We start from the raw sequence: 12,662 nt of genomic DNA, 5'->3' as shown, positions 1-12,662 counted from the left end.
CGCTGCTTAGCAGCACCCTGCCCACACTGTCCCTTTGCTCCTCACTCACCAGCCCCTCCTCACATGCCCTAACACCTTTCTCAGAGGGAAGCTGGGACTCCGCCTCTGCAAGCAGGGGAGGGACTTTAGAGGGGGAGGGGAGGTAGAGGCACCTCCAATAGCAGCCACACCAACAGAAACCTGCCAGGACCCCCCAGGTACAATGCTGAACCATGGAGAGGGTCAGTAAAGGCTTCTCTGCCCAATCGCTGTGGCTCTGTCCAAGGTGGCCTTGGCCTGGAATTACCCAGTCTTTAGGCCACACAGGCCCTTCCCTCCAGATGGTTCCTGTCCTTGGAGAGACAGAGGCAGGAGAGCCAGACAGAGACCCCACAGCTGGGAGTCGTCAGCCCTGGCCTCCTGGAGAAAGTGCTACTGAGACCCCCCAGCTGTTAGCAACCTCCATCCACCCACCCCCCAAACACACCACAAAACTCCTTTCTCTGGGACGTCTGTCCAACCCTAACCTGAGCAGGAGCTGAGGGAGCCCCCCTCCCCACTGCACACTTCCCCATCCCCCAGGACCTATCCAGACCCTTGGCTCTGCCCTCCCATCCCCCGTGCCTCAAGAGGGAGGTCACACTGAGGAATCTTAATCTTTCTCAAACCCCTTTAGAGACGGGCTTTTAGATAGGGGGAGGGAAGAACGCAGAGGCCAAAGGCCCAGGGTGTCTGAGTTTCTGTTGCAGCCTCTCCTCACCTTCCAGTGGAATGGGCAGTGCTGGGGCGCTGGAGTCAAGACAGGAGCAAAGTAGTGCAAAGAAAGAAAGGCTCCAAAGTACACTGCGGCCCCTCCCGACTCCCTCCTCTTCCGTGCGCCCCAAGTCCTCCTCTCCCAGTTTGTGATCGCCTGGTCTAGAAAAAGCACTTGGGTGGGGGCGCCGCTGCAGGAGAGTCGGGGGTGAGGGGGGCAGCCCCTTCCCTCAGATCTTGGCACTGGGGGTGGATGGTCGGAGCAGCTGCGGGCCCCACCCCGGGGACTTCCAGAGGAGGGAACCAAAGGCGCTCAAGAGGGGACAGGACTGTGAGTACCCGCTCTGCCCTTCTCACCTGTGCAACCCGCTGGCCTCAAGGGAAGGAACCCGAGTCTTCGCTTCTCCGCAGGGGCTGCTGGCGCGCTCCTGAACGCACCGGCAAGCGCAGCAGCTTTCTCGCAGTCCTGTGCCGAGTTCCAGGGCGGCCTGGACAGTTAGAACGCTGGCGCGCAGCCGGGTGTCTAGGAGTCGTCGTTGCCGGGCTCGGTCTCAGGGTAGGCGCGCAGCTCACGGGCCAACAGAGCAGTCAGGCCCTGGGCTCGGAGGAGGAGGCCGCCTCCCAGGAACAGGATCCCGCAGAGTACGAGCAGTGCCAGCACGCCCAGCACAGCTGCCTGCACCGGGTGCGACCCTTCGGGGACCTCCGGCCGCACCCCCGACTGGTTGCAGCAGCTCAGCCAGGCGCCTCCGGCCGTGGTGCCCTCCTGCAAGGTGTTCATGCTTCAGAGGCAGCTGCCCAGATGTACCCTGATGTGTGCGGGACTGTCAGATGATCAGATGTGCAGGAGGCAGAGCTGGCGGGCAGACCCCAGGGGCTGACGACTACAAGCATCCGGGAGGAGCCTAAGGGGCGGGTCCCAGGTCCGCTAAGCCCCCACCCCTTGCACAGAGCGCGCTCAGGCCCTTCCTAGATAGACTAAGGGCTCCTCCGGTGTGGACTATGGTAGACTTCCGGGCGGGGGGCATATCTTCTTGTCCCAAAGGCCCACACACCTACCCACGCGAATCTAGCCCACTGGCGCCCAGCCAGCCAAACCCAGGAATCCTGTCCCCAAGGCTCTCCCTCCCCCCTGGCAAAAGTCAAGAAATAGCACCTTACTCAGAACCCTGAAAAGCTCTTCCAAACCCCATCCCAGGTGCCGCCGGGGACTCTGCCAGTTTAGCAGGACAAAGGACCAGCAAGGGCCATCCCCATTTCTAGGCCTTCCGGCCCTGGGCCAAAGCTCAGTGCTGCCAGATGGCCCAGGTGGCCACTGGAACCGGAGATAAATGAGCAGCCTCTAAGACCTGAGTGACACGTGTCTTTCCTAACCTCTGAGAGCCTCCTGGGGCTGAACAAGCAGGCCAGTGCCTCCTCGGCCCCATGCAGGGAAAGAGGGGAGGACAGGGGGACTTTAAGGCATACCCCCATTCCTTTGCTCAGGCCCCAGAGGCCAAGGTGAGTTACAAACCAATGGGAAAGCAGATTTGAGTCACCAACGCTTGGGTTTTGAACTTGGTAAATCAGTCCTCTACCTCTGGGAAATCACAATGCCAAAAGGGATAGAGATGTTACTGTCCTGCCCACCAAAGGGAGCTTGCTGCCAGCTGCTTATAGAATACCCAAGCCAATGCTGTAGGGTAGAGCAGCCTGGCTGCAAAAAAGGAGAAAGTTGAGATGGAGGGAAGACCCTCCTGCCCAGGTCTCCTGAAAACTAGCAACCTTGAGCTCTTTAAAACAAAGGTACTGCTTAGCAAACACCTGTATCACCCAATCCCTCAGAAGAGATTAGCTGATGGCCAGCTAGAAGGAAAAGGTCCCCAAGATGACAACAGGACAAGTAGGGATCACACACACCAGTAAGGACTTGCTGAGAACAGGCCTTCCCCATCTCCAAACCTCCAAGAACCTCCTGAGTTCTCCAGTTCCCCAGAAATCAAGGGTAGAACATCACAAAAACTGACATGAAATGTCCCATGGCCAAAAACTGCTTGGAATGAGAAAAATGTGCAAACACTTCCTGGCGATTCTGGCTACTACCTACCTGCTACAGGCCAATGGGCACGACCCCTCCCCACCCCAACCATCTTTCCCTTAGCAACCCTCCCTGCACAGTTTAGTCTATTAAAACTGGTGCAGTGTAAACAAAAAAAAAAATCACCATGTACAAGAACAAAGGAGACCGCAGCGACTGCAACAACTACCGGGGCATCTCTCTCCTCAGCGTCGTCGGCAAAGTATTCGCCCGGGTCGCTCTTGCCCGCCTGCAGACCCTTGCTTCCCGCGTCTACCCAGAGTCCCAGTGTGGCTTCAGAGCTGGCCGATCAACAGTGGACATGATCTTCTCCCTACGCCAGCTGCAGGAGAAGTGTCACGAGCAGCATAAACCACTCTACCTCGCCTTTATTGACCTCACGAAGGCGTTTGATCTGGTCAGTCGAAGCGGACTCTTCAGCTTGCTACGGAAGATTGGCTGTCCACCACATCTGCTTGCTGTGGTCATGTCCTTTCACGACAACATGCACAGCACGGTGTCCTACAACGGCGCAACCTCTGAGGCCTTCCCAGTCAGCAGCGGAGTAAAGCAGGGCTGCGTCCTCGCGCCTACGCTGTTCGGAATCTTCTTCTCCATGCTCCTCCAATACGCCTTTAAGGACTGCAGCGAGGGTGTCTTCATTCACACCAGATCCGATGGCAAGCTCTACAACCTGGCCCGTCTACGAGCCAAGACCAAAGTCCAAGAGGTGCTCATCCGTGAGATGCTCTTCGCCGACGACGCAGCTTTGACATCACACTCCGAAGAGGGACTCCAGCAGCTAGTCACTTGCCTTTCCCACGCATGCAAGGAGTTCGGACTAGCCATCAGCCTGACGAAGACGAATGTTATGGCTCAAGGCACAGGGACTCCCCCATGCATCACCATCGACGGATACACCCTGGAGGTTGTCAACGACTTCACTTACCTCGGGTCCACCATCTCGAGCTCTCTGTCAGTCGACTTGGAGGTCAACCGGAGAATCGCCAGGGCAGCCACAGTTATGGCCAGACTGAACCGGCGAGCGTGGAATAATTCCAGCCTCACTGAGAAAACCAGACTGCGCATCTACCAAGCCTGTGTACTCAGCACTCTCCTCTATGGCAGCGAGACGTGGACCACCTATGCAAGGCACGAAAGGAAACTCAACAGCTTCCACATGAGGTGCCTGCGACGCGTCCTGCATGTCGCCTGGCAGGATAAGGTTCCCAACACCGAGGTGCTGAAGCGAGCCAATATGAGCAGTTTGCATGCAGTTCTTAGCGAGAGACGCCTCAGGTGGCTCGGCCATGTCAAAAGAATGGATGCAGGCCGTATCCCCAAAGACCTCCTCTACGGCGAGCTAGCAGAAGGCAAGAGGATGACAGGGCGCCCAAAACTGCGGTTCAAAGACATCTGCAAAAAGGACATGACACAATGCTCCATCAATCTCAACACATGGGAAGTTCAAGCAGACGACCGCCTAGCCTGGAGGCTCGCGGTCAGGCAAGGTACGTCACGCGCGGAGGCTGCGCGCAACGAGGAGGCGGTCCAGAAAAGATCGAGGCGGAAGCAGCGTCAGCAGCAGCAACAACAGCCATCTGCCTTCACCTGTACCAAGTGCGGCAGGGATTGTCACTCCCGAATCGGACTGCACAGCCATTCTCGGCGGTGCAGATAGACTCTCAGGAAGCTACGCCATCGTCTCTCGAGACGGACGGCTGCCGCCGCCGCCGCCGCCGTAAACAAAAAAACCATTGTAAAACGTGGACTAAATCAATAAAAAGCACACAATGGAGCTCATCGATTTTGAGCATACTAGTGTTGAAACAAGTGTGAGATATTGAAACAATGTCCCAACAACCAGCAAGGGCCAGCCCAGCCTGGAAAATTGTCATCACACACCAGTCTCAAAGTGGCCCGTCTCTCTCCAGAAAGAAACCCCAAATCAAATGAGCTTTCTGGTGCATGTTGGACCTGTGCATGCTCTATGAAGACAGAAGATATTCTTCAGAGAATCGAGACCACATAATATAAAGGGCAAGGATATTACAGGTTCCTCAGGAAGGGAGGACAAACAGCAGTCATATCTAAAAGCAACAGACCCTGATCTGAACCCTCATTCGAGGGACTGACCATGGTCACACCTGGGTGGGTAACATTATGTGAATATCCACAAAGTACAAAATCGGTCAGCTTTAATCTTTCTGTAATCCTATCCACCCACTCTCCTCATCTTGGAATAGTGCCTTCAACACACATCTGTGTCCTCAAAAGTCTGCCAGAAAGTGTTAATATTTCAGGGCAGAACAAACACAAGGCGAGGAAGAGATGGCTCAACCCAAACTCACATTCTCAATTTTATTCACCATCCTACTGATGGTGCTTCTGTACAGTGGAGAAGGGAGGGGCACCCCTCAAAGGGGCAGTGGGACAGTGCTGGCCTGACTTAACCATCAGTGAAGGTTATGAGGCTGACCAGAGGCTGGCAACCATAAATCAAGGAAGCCAGGGGTTGGCCCTTCCAAGACTTATCAGGGACCTGGATCAGGTTCCCACGCCCCAAGGGCCCAACAGTACAATCCCCGGAAACCAAGGTCTGGGAGGCATCAAGGAGCACCCAAGGCACCCAGCAAGACCTAGAGAGCAAGGGTGTCTTTGATGAGCCTGCGCATGGTGGTGGTGACTGAGGTGCCCAGGGCATCGGTGATTTGGAAGGAGATCTTGTAGAGGTAGGGCTGCACGTCCCGCAAGCCTGTGTCAAACACGTTGTCCACCTCCGACTGCGTGGGCATCTTGGGCAGGTACTCGTGCCGATTCATCACCTCCACGATGTTGATGATCTTCTCACAGAGCTTCTCACCCACCTTCTCCCGGCAGATCTGCCGCTCCTGCTCTGTGGCCAGGGCTACCACATGCACCTTGACCGTCCACACTTCCCAGGGGATGCACTCGTCTGAGAAAGGCCAGCGAGACTTCTTCTTTTGGTAGAACTCCAAGGACATCTGCCCCAGCCCATCGCCACCTGAGTTGCGCAGTGCATCCTGGGGAAGAAGGGGTAACAGATGAACAGGCCAAGACAGGAGTTCTCGCCCTGTGACCACCTGCTTCCTACACCCCCAGGAACTACGCTGTCCTAGCTCTGTTAGTCCTTCAGGGAGGGCAGGGAATGAGCAATAGAGAAGGTAAAGGATCCGGGTAATAAGACACAGCAAACTGACAACCTAAAATTGAGTAGTTCAAGCAAAACAACAAAACCTATCTCCTCACCCAACTCCTCCAGCTTTGCTCAGAATTCTTGTTTTTGAAGCACTTATTCTAGGCCAGTCATTTACACTCACAATCCCATTCGCTCCTCTCAACAACTCTTCAGGGCAGGAATATTGAGGCAAAATGAGGCTCAGAGTCAAGCTATTTTGCTAAAAGTCGGAGGCCAGTGCATGGCTATGCCAGGATTTGAATCCACATTGTCTAATTTCAAAATCCTTGCTTTTCACCCTTACATGAAGGGCCTTCCTCTTCCTTCCACAACCCCAATCCTTTAGGCCCCATCCTTCAAAATGTATTCTAACATCTCCTACTCCCCAGGTAATTCCTATTTGCCTCCTCCACTGTCAATTAAGCACAATTCTTCCACTTTATTCACTCAATGACAACCTAAACTCGTAGTCTCTAAAGAAAAGGAGGGGGTACTATAAAGCCTAGTGATCCTTGATTACAAAGAAGGAAGCCAAAGAACAGAAGAGGTAAGGGAGAAGAAGGACAGGCCAGACCTGGCTGCTTCTCCCTCTTCTTGTCTGAGAAGCAAATGGAACCATCTGGTCCAGTAATTCTGCCCATGATCTCCCCACCCCCATGGCATGTGGTAACCACACACTCTTCCCCTATAGGGCAGCCAGAACCCTTTCCATCTCAGTCATGGAGAGCCAACCAGAGAATCAAGATGCTTCCCCCAAGCCCTGACGGGACTGTGCCACACCCTACCTTGAATTCCCCAACAACCTTGCGCAGGGCACGGTCCAGCTCCTCAGAGGAGACGCGCACATAGGTGAAATCAATGAAGTCACAGTCGACATCCTGGGTACCCACAGTGCCGATGGAGTAGGTGCCCTCCTTCTTGTAGTGGAACTTGCCCGTGCTGCGGTGCAGGAGCACCGTGTGCAGCACAGCCAGCATGGCCTCCTCCACCTGCCGCCCCTCCACTGACACCTCCAGCACCTCCGAGCGACAGTTCATCCCGTAGTCGGTGGCCCACAACAGGGTGGGGGACAGGAATAAAGACAGGGAAGCTTCACGCCACCCAGGGGCTGCCCTGCAAGAGGAGCCAGGTCAGAATGCTGACACCTTCTGAATGATCTACATGTTACCTATTCACTTCCTTCCAGGCCCAGCCCAGCCTCTGTCTCTATAGCCTTTCGCTGCATTTGAGCAGCACCTACTATCAGAGAATCTTAAGACTACTGGGATCAGAAAGGGGGAGAACTTCAAAGTTACCAGGCCCAACAACCCGCCACAGCTCAAATTCCATTATGGTCTTCATTGTAGTTTAAAACACATGCTCAGAAAAACAATAAATAAAACTTAAAAAAAACAATTCAACACATGCTCACTGTGCACCACCTGTTAGGCAATGGCCATGCAAGGCAAACACGGCCCCTGACCTTGAGAAGCTGCCAAGATAGAGGAGACAGGTGGGTGAATGTTGCCGTACTGGCGAGACTACAGGTGGGAGAAGGAAAAGGAAGTCTGATTTCCTGGGACCTTGAGTGACCAGGTAAAGGATTTGGACTCTGTCGTAAGGGCAGTGAAAAGTCAATGCGTCACTGGGCCAAGACCAAATCTGTACATCAGAAAGTTAACTCTGAAACAACTGAAGAGGAAAAAACAATGTGACCACTGAGACAGAGACTGAAGAAATGCAGACACAAGCCAAGAAATGCCCTATTATCCCCTAAAGTCTGTAGAGTGGATGGCTGAAACCGATTTGGAAGTTCGGCCCTTCCGAACTGGGGTGCCCAAACCCACAGCCATTGAGCCAAGTGCTGGGAATAGAGCTGCTATTCTGTTTCTTTGTCTACTGTGAGGATCAGCAGGTGCTCCCAACCCACACTGGGCAGTCAGACCTGCAATTGCCAGTGCCCTAACAGATACTTCACAACAGAAGCCTTCATATAGTAAACACATTGTATGTGGGACATGTAAAATTACGTTTTTCACAAACTGCACAGAGTGCCTATATCTTTCATAACAACGATGAAGAACACCTTCTAAGGTAAGAAAATCAAAGTTTCATAAAAAAATTTCAAAGCAGTTTTCAATTTATAGTGATTTTACGTAACAACAAAATTCGGGCCTATATTTCAAAAAATCTCCCACTCCCACCATAATGCAGTGGCAAAAAACGCACACATACAATGTGTAAAGATAAGACTTCACAAGTCTGAAATTGAAAACGCTACCCCTCAACATGTCAAGGAACCGTGTCTGACAAACAGGAAACACTCCAGGATAATTTGTGGTTTCACTTTGTAAATGGCTTCCATTAGGCTCGTCTATGGCCTCAAGTTATACAGAGGCAAAACTCTGTATAGCCCCAGGACCCAAGTACAGTTCCCACCAAATGGGCAAGGACCCAAGTGGCCACAGAATATTCATGAGTTTTATAAAAGTAACAATATTGAAGGTATTGGGTGATAAAGTCTATTTTTATGACTCTCTTAGGCTTATCCTAGATAATACTAAATTACTTTGGAAAAAGATGTATATAGTTTCTTAATGCAGATGAAAAATACGTAATTTGTATAAACCAAACTGTTTATATCCCAAGACATTAAAGACAGACAGTTTATAATGCTGGGGGGAAAAGAAAATTAACTCTGGCTCTTCATGATTTTTGGGCCACCAAATGCTAAGAGAAGTCACTGAAAGCTAAGAAGACTGGGCTGACTGACACATGCACATGCACACCAAAACCCACTCACTTCCAGGGCCAGCCACAGACTCTGCAGTGAAAACTCCCACTTGAAAGCACAGAGGCTGGGCAAGGCATCTGTTAGGGCCACCACAGCAGTGGCAGTTACAGGGACAGCAAAATGGATGTGGGGGGATCGAAGGGCAGAGTGGTGGGGCTTTCATGTCCAGCAATCCTGGGTTTGAATCCTAGCTCTCTCCTATCTTGCTGTGTGACCTTAAACAATTCACACAACCTCTCTGAGTCTGTTTTCTTAGCTGCAAATTTGGATTGTTCTCAGAATTAAGTAAAACAACCCATGTAAAATATAGTAGAACAGTGGTTAAGAACAGCAACTATAAAGCCAGACAGCCTGAGTGGGAACCCCAGCTCTGCCAATTGCTCACTGTGTGCTCTTGGGCAAGCTGCTTAACTGCTATGTGCCTTAGTTTCCCCAATCTATAAAAAGGGAATATTAACAAGAGCTACCTTAAAACGAATGTCTGGAAAATTAGATGAGTTAGCATCTCTAAAGCACTCCCTCACCCCTCCTATAGATTAAAGATCTCCATTCCCCAGAAACATGCCAGCTCCACGTCCCACCTTACCTCCTCAGGGTCTGACAGCTCTTTCTAAGTTTATTTCAGTTTGTTTATATCCCCCATAAACAGTGGTGCTCACCACTGAACACACAGGGCACCAGTCAGAAATCAAACCAGCTCTGCCTCTCACTTGGCAATCAGCCCAGGGCCACCTGTACTAGCAGGCACGGTTTCACAGGTGTGACCCCGTTTGGTCTCTCCCACTTGGCAGACAGTTCCTCACCGGCAGGGTCTGTATCCTGTTCATCACCAGACACTGAGTACCTGGAACCTAATACAAAGCTACTGCTCAACTCACCCTGACCCAGGAATTCCAGGTCCTTCCAAGTGTTGCTGGGTTGGTTTCTCCTACACTCTTAGATCAAGGGTGAGATCTTATTCTTTTCCACCCTCTAGCCTAACTCGATCCAGCAGTTTTCCACCTAAACTCCCAGCTCTGTCCAGCTCCCCTTTCTTGCACAACTTCCCCTTCTGATGTCCCCCACAAACATTCAAACAGGCCATTCAGCTCTTCACTTTTGCCCCAAGCCCAGGCCCTTCCCTCATTCTCAGTGCTATCCTAAGCTCCATTTCTCCAGGAAATCAGTACTCCAGCCTCCTTCCCACAACATCCACCTTTGGTCTGCGATGAGCCTGTCTGCCCGCCCTCCTGCACCCCTGCCTTCTGTGAGCAGGGAGTTCTCCAAAGCAGGGCCCGGTAAGTCTTGTCCCTCTGCTCCCCCCAAGGTCCAGGTCTGTAGAACACAGGGGCAGAGGCTGACAGGTGCCTTCTCAGAGCCAGGCTGGAGCCCAGTGCACCCCAATACCCACCTTACGCGTACAGGCTGAAGTGGGGTCACTCAGGCTCTGATCATCCCCTTCCTCACGCCACGATACGACCTCCGCTGGTCCGCCCCAAACTCCGGCCCGGCGACAGAGCGCAAAAGAACTAAAAGCGAAAAAATAAAGCATTCGCCTAAGCATCAAAGGACTCGGGCAGGACTCAGAATAAGATCTCTGCTCTGGGTCCCGTTTTTCCACCGCCACTCCCCCAGAACCTCCACAGGCCGGGAACCCAGGGCGGAGCTGACTTCGCAGAGGTCTCGGGGGCGGCGCTCCGCGCCCCACCGGGCCAGGCTGGGGAGTTCGAGGCGCACCCTCCCTCCTGCCAGCTCCGGGAACGCCCGCGCTTGCCCAGGTGACGGGGGCAGCAGGTTAGAACGGTGCCCTACCTCCCCGAACCCGCGCCCCGGACCCACGGGCCACACAACCGCGATCCCGGGGGCGCCAGACGAACAGCAAGGAAGGCGACGCCGACCCCGGAAATCCGTGCTCCACCCCTGCTCGCCAGACGGCTCCACTTGGCCCCGCGGCCACCGGTGAGCAAGGCTGGCCAAACCTTGACACCAGTGCAGCTTCCCAGACCGTTTTACATTCACGACAGAGAAAAAATATAGTCATATACTGCTCTTTAATTTATATGCTGGCTTGTTCTTGATTATCTCTCGGATTTTAAGATTTGACAGTGAGACGTATCCCCCTCATTGGACGATTCCATTCACTCCCACCACCGAGAATGTTGTTGTGTTTCGGCTGGAACAGCTCACTTCCGCCATAGAGACGAGATGGGAGGAGAGGCCGATGAGCTCTGTGCTGCCTCCGGAGGCTGAGAGGAGTGATCCGCGGCCAGCCAGCCCCTGGGTGGGGAGAGGGGAATGTGGCCCCTAATCGGGCCTCCGGGGCCCGGAAGGGGCGCCGATCGCCTAAGATGAGGGGCATGCTACATGGAGAGATGACCAGTGTGCTGCTTGAAGCTGAGTGGATGGCAAAACTTTAGCTTTTCCAGTACATAATAGCCAGGATCCCAGGTCCCACAAAGAGACTGGAGAAAAGGACTTCACTTTACTGTGCTATCATCGAACAGAAGCACGCCTTGGTGCTTTACATTGACCAATCTGGTGACAGTTCTTGTAAGGCTGGTAATTCTGCCATTGCCTTTGCATGTGCCTCTTGACGTCACTCAGCCTTTCTGATTTCCTCCTCTAACCGAGTAGTTGTTGCAAGGATCGCAAGAGATCATTCATATGAAAAACCTTTGTGGACTGTAAAGTGGTGTATGAATATGAGTGCATTTTTAGTGCCATGTAACTTCCCGGGAGCGTATTTGGTTCTCCAAGTAGATTTGTGCGCCCAAGGTAGACAGGGGTTTTTCATTGACTCTGTTCATGCCCACAGGACCTTGCATGCCCTGGACCCCAACAGGAGGCACTCATAAGTTGTTTACTTGCAGATCAAGATGCTCATTTTTCTAACATGAAATTCCTCTCCCAAAGTAATTCAAAACATTTATTGAATGGAATGGAAAGGGCATGATTTTAAGTGTTTTGTATACATTAATTAATTTAATCCTATGAGATAAAGAAGTTGGCACTGGGAGGTGTTGTTACCTGGCAAAGGGCACTGGGAAAATGGCAGAGCCTGGGGTTCAAGTGCAGGATTCCTTACCACTCCAGAAGTTCTCTTCCTGGTTTCTCCACCCTTACCCTCCCTCCTGTGCACTACCATGCTCCAATACGCACCCCTCCACCCACACACACACACACTCCTGCTTTCTGGTGGAGAAATGCCTTGATTAGTAGCGTTTGCCAATTTTCTATGACCATTTTCAAGCTATAGTTCATCACTGAATGCAAAGTCCGGGATGCATGAAAGATTACATTTTTATCATCAGAGTTACAATTGGTTGTAGAGTATCAGTACCAGCTGACTCCAGCATACCATTGTCACCTACCTGCCCTTTAGGCTTCCTTCTCCCACCCAGTTCTTCCAAACCCCCCTACTTAACCTGCTCTTCTGGCTGACTTCCCCACTCCACCTATTCCTTCCTTCCTTCCCATAGTTCTGCCCCATGCAGCCTTAGTCTCTGGCTTGGCTCTGTCCCAGTTGTGGATACCTCTCCCCAGGCAGCTTCAGAGTACCCACAGAGCCCGGGGAGGAGAAAGCTGCCTGCCTGACAGACCAGCAGCCTTTTATGGGGCCTGGACTTAACCTGGAGGGAATCAGGATAAAATATTAAGAGGGGAGGGTCTGCAAGGAGCCAAAGGATGGGGACCCTGGGAGGTTAGAACTCCAGGGTGGGGGGAACCAGAACCTAACTCCCAGACACTGCACTGAGTGAGGGGAGTGACTGACCTCCCTCTACCTCTGACACAGTCTGTCTCAGGGCCCTTTGCTGCCACCATCTCAACATCATCATCTTCCATACTACCATTCATTGAGAGTTATTAGGCACCATGCCAGCAATTTACATGCACTATTGTGTTGATTTCTCCAACCACCTTTG

The 12,662-nt window shown here is 52.5% G+C and overlaps 2 protein-coding genes across 3 annotated transcripts; both read right to left on the bottom strand.

The window, feature by feature from the left end:
- Window positions 1-745: 745 nt before the first annotated feature.
- SMIM41 (small integral membrane protein 41) lies at window positions 746-2,904 on the bottom strand. Its single transcript, XM_090275556.1, has 2 exons — window positions 1,090-2,904; window positions 746-894 (listed from the first exon to the last, which is right to left on the bottom strand). Exon 1 carries the CDS (start codon window positions 1,511-1,513, stop codon window positions 1,256-1,258), a length of 258 nt encoding a protein of 85 aa, XP_090131682.1. The 5' UTR covers window positions 1,514-2,904; the 3' UTR covers window positions 746-894; window positions 1,090-1,255.
- A 2,231-nt stretch (window positions 2,905-5,135) lies between these two features.
- ATG101 (autophagy related 101) lies at window positions 5,136-10,267 on the bottom strand. Of its 2 annotated transcripts, none has more exons than XM_090273206.1 (3): window positions 10,151-10,267; window positions 6,773-7,100; window positions 5,136-5,832 (listed from the first exon to the last, which is right to left on the bottom strand). In XM_090273206.1, the coding sequence occupies exons 2-3, from the start codon at window positions 7,022-7,024 to the stop codon at window positions 5,428-5,430; spliced, it is 657 nt and encodes a 218-aa protein (XP_090129332.1). In that variant the 5' UTR covers window positions 7,025-7,100; window positions 10,151-10,267; the 3' UTR covers window positions 5,136-5,427. The 2 variants fall into 2 exon arrangements, with proteins under 2 accessions (XP_090129332.1, XP_090129333.1); XM_090273207.1 differs by having other exon boundaries at window positions 6,773-7,095.
- Window positions 10,268-12,662: the final 2,395 nt, after the last annotated feature.

This window comes from Furipterus horrens, unplaced genomic scaffold (assembly GCF_987537825.1).
Source record: "Furipterus horrens unplaced genomic scaffold, mFurHor1.1.pri manual_scaffold_4, whole genome shotgun sequence".
NCBI classification, from domain to species: Eukaryota; Metazoa; Chordata; class Mammalia; order Chiroptera; family Furipteridae; genus Furipterus; species Furipterus horrens.
The sequence above is the reverse complement of the archived record's forward strand: the minus strand, read 5'-3'. Positions and strand labels throughout refer to the sequence as shown.